An 8,842-nucleotide genomic window follows, 5' to 3' on the forward strand; every position below is an offset into this window, starting at 1 on the left:
TATGACCTGATCTGACATTGGAAGCTTAACTGACTAAACCACCCAAGGCACCCCCCCCACCCCCCACTGTGTTATTTTTTAAAATAGCACTTGCCACAAACTGATACAATGTCCTTTACTTTTTTATTATCGGCCTCCTCTGATTAAAATGTAAACTCTACTGAGGGCAGGGATTCTTGCCACAGCAGTATGGACTAGTACCTGGTACAAAGTAGCACTTAGTAAATATTTGTTAAATAAACAACTGTTACATATCTAGTGTCAAAATCAACAGTATTGGAGGTTATTTTTTTTTAAATACTGTCAACTTAAGTAACTAAAAATTACTTTTAAAAAAGTCACCAAACTGGGGCACCTGGGTGGCTCAGTCGGTCAAGCATCTGACTTCAGCTCAGGTCATGATCTCACAGTTTGAGAGTTTGAGCCCCGCATTGGGCTCTGTGCTGACAGCTCGGAGCCTAGAGCCTACTTCAGATTCTGTGTCTCCCTCCCTCTGTTCCTCCCCCACTCACACTCTGTCTCTCTCCAAAAATAAATAAAGATTAAGAAAAAATTTTTTTAATCAAAAGTAAAAAAAAAATCACCAAACTTACAAAGTAAATTTATTTCTAATCCTAAAAGGTAATAATTTTTTCTCAGTTGACCAATCCAAGTAAATCAAACCTCGCAAATTTCATATGGCAGTAAAATTCTAGAAATCAGCTATATTTAGTGATCCTATACCCAGATAGGAATTGCTGAAGATTCCTAAGAGGTGAGACCGTGTCATGCCCATCTTTGTATCTCCAATGCCTAGCATTCAAGGATCTGATAAACATAAACTCTCAAAATTATTTATTGAGTTTTGCCATAAAAGTGAACGATGTAATTACCCCATCAATAAGTATACAAAATTATCATTCGAAAAATAATATGATAGTCTAAATAATGTTGTGTTTCCTCTTAAGAATGTTTAATTCAGGAATGATTCCAGACCTAGCAGTAATCATCTCCAATTATATGCACCTTAACTTCTCTTCAGCAATTCAGTTCCATGGCCTTAATGAATACCTTGCCCTAAACTAGGTCTAATCCTCCTCTAAAATTTTGAACTTTAATATGTCACTTTCAGACAAAATCCCCAATCCTTCCGTTCTCTCATTTGTTTTCCTCAACTGCTCTCCCACCAGATAAAATTTCCAATCCTTTGATGGTTCTTTCCAGACTATCAGCTACTGCTCCCCCCTTTTCTCCCCCACACAGTTTAAGCTATTCCACGAATACACTGTGAGGCACCCTAAACTCTCTATCACCTTGCCATTCAGTCACAAGATCTGGCAAGTGTTTGACTACTCCTAATCTCCCTAACAAATATTCCAAATATTCAACAATCTTCTCAAGCCACTCTATTTGCTCCTTCCCCTTAGTTTAGGGAACATATCTTGTTGAGACTATCCAGTGGGTTCTCCTACCTAGATCCTTGGAACTGGCCTGGATCTAATCCCTTTCCAAGTATGGCCCATAAATTCTGCGGGTACTGATATCCTTCTAATACATTACTTTTCTACTTAGTTAAACAGAGACCCTCTACAGACTCTATATTTCCACCCCAGTTGACTGCTCCTGAACCCTGGATTGCAAAAACCAAACTGATAACCAAGCATTTTTAATGATCATGTCCCTCTTTTGTCCGGAATTCTTTATTAGCAGTCACCTCCTGGGATGAAGTTCAATTTCTTTTATATAGCAAATAAGACCCTCTGAAATCTAATTTAGTTCAGTGCCTATTAAAGACACCAAATGAAACTGCAAACCTGACTCAAAATAGGTCTCCCTATGACTGTATCTTTGCTTTATGACCCTTTACCTTTGTTACTGATCCACGGGCAAGTAGAAGTGGGCCAAACAAATTCTCTCCCCCAAGAATCTAAAACTTGACACAAAAGATCACAGATTAGGAGTTGTGAGAGGTGGAAGCAGTGGTTTTCAACTGAGAGACATTTTACTCTCAGGAGACAATTGGCAATGCCTGGAGAATTTTTCATCGTCAAGGCTGTGAGTGCTACTGGCATCTGGTAGAGACCAGAGATGCTGTTAAACATCCTACAAAAACAGCGCAGCAATTCACAACAAAGAATTACCTTGTCCAATGAGGTTTTAGGAGCTGGTTAAGGTCCTGACTTTCCCACACTTTGTGACCCACGCCAGAAGTTTTCTGTTACATTTCCCTTATTACCTAAGTTGGAGGTTTTTGCTGTTTGCAGACAAAATAACCTTAAGCAGCACAGTACCTTAGTTCAATCATCTGACACATTTGTATACTTCAAGCCAGTTTCTCAACCTCAAAACTATTGACATTTGGGCCAAATAATTATTTGCTGTGGGGACTGTGCTATGCACTACAGGATGTTTAACAGCATCCCTGGCCTCTACACCACCACCCCCAAAGTTGTGACAATAGGAAATGTCTCCAGACATTGCCAAATGTCCCTTAAGGGGCAAAATCACCTCTAATTGAAAACCACAGCTTTAAACTTTATACAAAGACTCCACCCATGTGTGGTCAAAGTCCGTCTTCCCAGCTCTCATGTCCAGTAAACCTTGTGTCCAGCACAAGTTGGTATAAGCCAAAGGGAAAGCATGGGGGGGGGGGGGGGGGAGAAGGGAAAAGGGAGCATTTTAAGTTTGTTTATTTTGAGAGAAAAAGAGAGCTCAAGCAGGGGAGGGGCAGAGAGAGGGAGAGAATCCCAAGCTCTATCAGTGCAGAGCCCAGCCAGGGCTCAAACCCACAAACTCCAAGATCATGACCTGAGTCTAAACCAAGAGTCAGAAGCTTAACTGACCCAAAAAAAAGGTGGGGGGCGGGGGGGGGGGGCGCCTGGGTGGTTCAGTCAGTTGAGTATCTGACTTCAGCTCAGGTCATGATCTAAGTTCATGAGTTCAAGCCCCACATCAGGTTCTGTGCTGGTAGCTCAGAGCCTGGAGACTATTTCATATTCTGTGTCTTCCTCTCTCTGCCCCTGCCCTACTCATGCTCTCTCTCTCTCTCTCTCTCAAAAATAAGTAATGAAAAAAAAATTTTCTTTTTAAAAAAAAGAAGCTTAACTGACTGAGCCACCCAGGCACCCCAGGAGAAGGAGCATTTGTATCTGAATCTTCCCTACTCCTTTTCAGGTCCTGGCTTAAATATACTATTCTCCATCTTCCAGCTTCTATGTTCCTCCTCTTCTCCTTTGCTCTAGCATACAAGTACAAATGCCACAGTAACAGATAATGAGGCCTTGAAAGGTAGCTTTTGTTCTTATTTCCTTTCTTATATTTGTTATAACTTTTCTTTAGAACTCTCCATTCCTTTGGGGGAAAAAATCCTCTCCTGGAAAAGACTCCAAAATATATTCTGTGCTTGTTATAGTATGAAAGATCACTGTAATTTCTCTTCAAAGACTTTTCCTGTTTCACTTCTCTTAAAATGTAACTAGTTCAACGCCCTCCCCCTCCCCACATACTCCTTGCCCTCTCAGCCTTGCCCTTGTGAGCGCTCTCTCTCTCTCTTTCTCTCTCTGTTCAGTTTCAGATCAGTTCCAAGTACATAACCAATTTCATTAACAATGCAACACATGGTTGGTTTACAAACTAAACAATTAGGCAGGGACAAGTATACAGACTTACACTTCTCAAATAGTTTAGCATTTTCTTAAAGCATTTATTAATCTCTTAAGAATTTCTCTTCTAGGGGTGCCTGGGTGGCTCAGTCGGTTGAGCATCCAACTTCGGCTCAGGTCATGATCTGGCAGTGAGTTCGAGCCCCACAATGGGCTCTGTGCTGACAGCTCAGAGCCTGGAACCTGCTTCCAGATTCTGTGTCTCCCTCTCTCTTGGCCCCTCACCCACTCACGCTTCGTGTCTCTCTCTCAAAAATAAATAAACGTTAAAAATTTTTTTTTTTTAATAATTTCTCTTCTATACTTTTCTCATATACCAGAGTCTCAAGTTCCTATATCTGGGTAACACTTTTTTTTTTTAAACATTATTTTACTTTTTAAATTTATTTTTTGAGAGAGAGAACCTATGTGCACAAGTGGGGGAGGGGCAGAGAGAGAGAGGAAGACAGAGGATCCAGAGCAGGCTCCCAGATGACAGCAGAGAGCCCAATGCAGGGCTTGAACTCACAAACTGTGAGATCATGACCTGAGCACACCAACACTGGTTTTACTGTTAAAATTTCACCATACTTCAATCTCAAGGCTCAGAGTAAGTATTCTCTTTTTCCTGATGGTTTCTATATAGTCTTTTTCCTTATTAGAAGACCCCATAAAGAAAGGGTCATTTTCCTAGTCCTTCCTTTCCAGGACAACAAAGGCATATTTATTCAATGATTCAATTACCCACTGCTTCCTAAAACCACAAGGAAAGTGGTCACACTCAATACCTGTAATAATATTGGTGGCATATAGTCTTAGTTAAGAAAATGTGAGGGAAAGTCAATGCTTTGGTGCCATTTATTTAAAAAAAAAAAGTTGTTGAGTGCCTATGTTATGCTAGACTTAAACTCCCTGCCACCATGTAGTTTTACATTCAAGTGGAGAAGACAAAGACCAAGCATACATATGGGCAGAGAAGAATGGGAAGGGTGGTCACATAAGGCCTCCTTTGAGAAGATGTCATGAGGGGCATCCACTGGCCATAAGCAATGTCTATTATTGGAAGGTAATGTGTTGTTCTATTTCCTGTTAAACATTATTAAACCGTCCACCGATGATTATATCAATATAGAGACATCTTTATTACTGAATAAGTTGCAAAATTAAGCTTGACCCAGGTAATTTCAAAAGTTCATCACTACTTGAATAACTGTAATTTATTATAATATCCATCTCGTTTCACCTACTGTCCTTTAAATTCATAAAAAACTTTATTTTTCTTAAGAGTTAATAGTAATAGCAGTAAGATTAATACATTAACCAAGAATATGAATTTGACACTCTTCATTTATCTCAGTTAAGTTTTGAAATATGAAATAACTAAAAAATCAAGTGTTTCAAAAACTCATCTCTGTACTCAGCCATAAAAAAGAATGAGATCCTGCCATTTGCAACAACATGGACCTAGAAGGTTTTATGCTAAGTGGAATAAGTCACCCAGAGAAAAACAAGTAACATATGATTTCACTGATATGTGTAATCTAAAGAAGAAAACAAACAAAAAGCAGACCCAGATCCATAAATACAAAGAACAAACTGATGGTTGCCAAAGTAAAGGCTGGGGGATGGGCAAAATAGGTGAAGGGAAGTGGGAGGTACAAGCTTCCAGTATGTAATGAATAAATCACAGAGATGAAAGGCACAACATAGGAAATTCGGTCAATGGTACTGTGATAATGCTGGATGGTGACAGATGGTGGCTACGCTTGTGGTAAGCATAGCATAACCGATAGAGTTGTCAAATTACTATGCTACACACCTGAAACTAATTTTCACATTGTGTGTCAACTCGAAGTCGAAAGAGAAAGAAAGAAAAAAGAAGGAAGAGCCAAAGGTGCAAGAACAAAACCCCTCACCTCTGAAAATATCATTACTATTTACCGCACAGCTATTAGAAATCATACAGATGAAAAAGTACTAAGAACCTAATTCTGAATGTGTATTCGTGGTCTCTTTTGTGAAGTAAGCCATCACCGTTGCTATTAATTTTTAAGAGTCTTTCTCAACTAGAGCTCTACAAGAGAATTAAACTGACGCCCTAAGCCACTCACTGACGGAATTAACTTTTCTCCCATGCACCTGGAATGAAACTAGCTATGTACCATCATCCTTGGAAGAGGAAGAGGACAGTCAAATCATTTTCTGTAGTTCTGAATTTTCTCGTGAAACAGAGTATGACAAAGGCTGAAGGACATCTGATAAGTCAGACGTTACCTAAATACTAATTAAAAGGTAAAGATAAAACCTTTTTCCAAAACAAGGTAATTCAGTATTGGACCGTAAGGTACAATATAAAAACTTTCCAATTAATGCTAATATTCAGAAATGTATATTCATAAATGCTGCTATAATTTGCTATATTTAAAAAACGATGTTACATTCTATTCAATGTTTTAAGTAAAGGAAACATTTGCTGATTCACAGAAATATTGATATTATTCCCCAAAATACAACCTGTGGTACTCAACGATCTGGAGAATCAAGAATTTTCTTTACCATATAAACATACCAGTATACTCAAGTTCTCTCCTAATATCATTAACTTACTAATAACAGAGAAAAGGGCCATAACCAAGTGCTTTGAATTCGCTGTTAACAAGTTGGAAACAAGATCCCACATTTAGCCTGTGTCTTGAGACAAATATGGAGAAGCCAGAAGTAACAAACTGCCAGCTTTACTGAGTCATGTTTCTGACTAAAACCGCGTTATGAAATGGAAAGAATGACAAGTATTGTGTTTATCACCGCAGATGTTGAATCCCTGAATTCACAGACCTCAAATTTTAAAAAGCAAAAAACTGTTTTTGCAAGAATGATGTGGAGCTAAAACGATTCCAGAAAGAACTTGCCAAAGCTGAAAACTCTGGCTATTTACCTAAAACAAATCCTAACTGTGCAAACAGGCACACCCTCTAATGCATCAGAGCGGTCCGGCGAGGTGGGGGTGAATTCAGAAAATAACAAGGTTAACATTTCACGGACAAGACAAGCCTCAGCCCAAAGAGTCCACACTGCTCCAGACGCCCTCGGTTAACGGAACCGCTCTGCTCCGAAGGGAGCCGAGCACCGAGCTCGGGTTCACGCTGCCACAAAAATCAACCCCAGCCTCCGCACAGGACCACCCAAGCGGGGTCCCCGGGACGCCCCCAGACGCCGCGTGGGGGAGCGATCTCAGCCCGATGCCTCCCCCGGCCGCCCTCCACGCTCCTCTGCGAGCGGGGTGGGGGAGAAGCCGTCCAAGGGGCCGACTCGTGAGGCCGGCGCCGGACGCCGCAGGCGACGGGAGATCGGGGCGGCGAACCCAGCCTCGGCTGGATCCGGGAGCTCAAGAGTCGCCTCCCACACGGCTGCCCGTCCCCGCCGCCCCCGAGGCTGCAAGCAACCTCCGGTGCCGGCTAGGGCGGAGGCGGACTGGCCCCCACCCGACACCCGAAGCTCTTGCTGACCTGGAGAGGTGCTTCAGGATCTGTTTCTTGATGAGCCCAGCCATGGTGCCGGGGCAGGAGGCGCCGCTCTCTTTCTGCGGTTCTCACTGCCTCCTCTCTTCGTGGCTGCCTCTTCGTTACCCGGGCTAACCCGGCCGGAGGAGAGTCGCCTGAGCGCTCACGCCCGGGAGAGACCGGACGCCCCGGCCGAGGCCACAGCCGCCGCCGCTGCTGCGGAAGACCGGGAGCATCGCGCTCAAGCCTCCGTGGCTGCCGCCGGCGCCATCTTGGCTGCAGCATCACCTAAGCGACCTGGGGGAGGGCGGGGCGGCGCGGACTCCGCGCGGGGCGGAGCTAGGCGGGCTCTGGCAGGCGCAGGAGGGGTGCTGCCCCGCCACCCTGGCCCGGGGCTGGGCGTGCGTCCTCCGCTCCCTTGACGCCACTGGGTGTTTCGACTCCCAGTCCCGGAACCTTCTTGCGCTTTACAGTCCTCCCTCTCCACTCTCTGGTCTTGTTCCGGTCTCCATCACCAAGTGTTCCTTCCACATCCTACTCGTCTTTCATTTTTCATAATTTACTCCACAAACTGCCCTGCACGCACTGCTCTCTACCTGCTCTACTCAGCTTTCTTCATATTCTTGCCTCAGTTTCTTCCCCTTTGCTAAGATATACTGCTCCCTCCTTCCGCCCACCCCTCAATGCTATAATTTAATGTTTCCTCTGGTGATTCCAATCCTAAAGGAAGTAAAAGTTGACAACTTATCTTAAAAGATTCCAGGACCTAGGAATTAGAAGTCCTAAATTCAAGTCCTAGCTATATTTTATTCTAGCCGCATTAGGGTGGAGAAAATAATTTCCTTACTTTTCGCTTTGGTTTAATCATCTATAAAATAGGTTAATAATGTATTCCTTACTCATCTCTTTAGGTTGTTGTACCTAAGGAAATCAGAATGTAAAATTTCACTTGAAAATTTCTATAAAAAGAAAGGAAATTCCTGAAATAGGGAGAACGATTACAGCTCTGAACTCCATCCTTCCTCTCCCTCAGCCTTAAACCAACACTTTCTGAGGTGAAAATGATCACCCAGTGATGTCTAAAGGAAGGAAAGAAATTAGACTACCTCTCAGGAATGTATCAGGAAAAATGTGGTTATGTATGGAGGAGTGGGGATAGTTCTCACCTAGTCTAACAACCTGGCCTTTTTTAAAGAGGAAAGGAGATAGTGGGTTGACTATCATGCACTATAACCTAAGCACTATTCAAGTATCTAGGATTACCTAAACAAAGCCCCCCAAAAAAACTATTGGCGGGGGGGGGGGGGGACAAAAAAACCTGTTCTGTCATGAAAGAGTTAACAGCCTAGCAAGGTCTTAGTGCTAAGACCTTGAGCCATGTCATTAGTCTATGGGCCAAGTGGTATCTCAGCCGTTTTGTAGCTATGTAAACTTGCGGAAATCATTTAATCTGTCAGCCTCAGTTATCTCATCTATTGGAAATAATATTAAAACTTTCTAACTCAGAACTTTATGAGGTCTAAATGAGATTATGCATATAAAGTTTTCAGCAAAGTGCTCCGCACATGACAAGCTCTTAATAATGTCATTGTTATCATTAGCGTTGTTGAAAACAGAAGCAAAGTGTGTGAGAACACAAAGGAAGAAATGATTCCTTCAACCTTGAGTCATTGACGGATTTACAGTGGAGATGTTATTTCAAAAATGAGACTAAATCAGCCT

General features: G+C 42.4%; 1 protein-coding gene across 2 annotated transcripts in view; it reads right to left on the bottom strand.

Moving 5' to 3' along the window:
- The window catches only part of UHRF1BP1L (UHRF1 binding protein 1 like), a 111,850-nt gene extending 104,460 nt beyond the window's left edge, over window positions 1-7,390 (bottom strand). For both annotated transcript variants that reach the window (XM_042993001.1, XM_042993003.1), the window contains exon 1: window positions 7,127-7,390. In XM_042993001.1, the coding sequence (XP_042848935.1) occupies window positions 7,127-7,170 (44 nt within the window). In that variant the 5' untranslated portion in view covers window positions 7,171-7,390. The remainder of the gene's footprint in view (window positions 1-7,126) is intronic.
- Window positions 7,391-8,842: the final 1,452 nt, after the last annotated feature.

The sequence above is a fragment of the Panthera tigris genome, chromosome B4 (genome assembly GCF_018350195.1).
Source record: "Panthera tigris isolate Pti1 chromosome B4, P.tigris_Pti1_mat1.1, whole genome shotgun sequence".
Classification (NCBI taxonomy): Eukaryota; Metazoa; Chordata; class Mammalia; order Carnivora; family Felidae; genus Panthera; species Panthera tigris.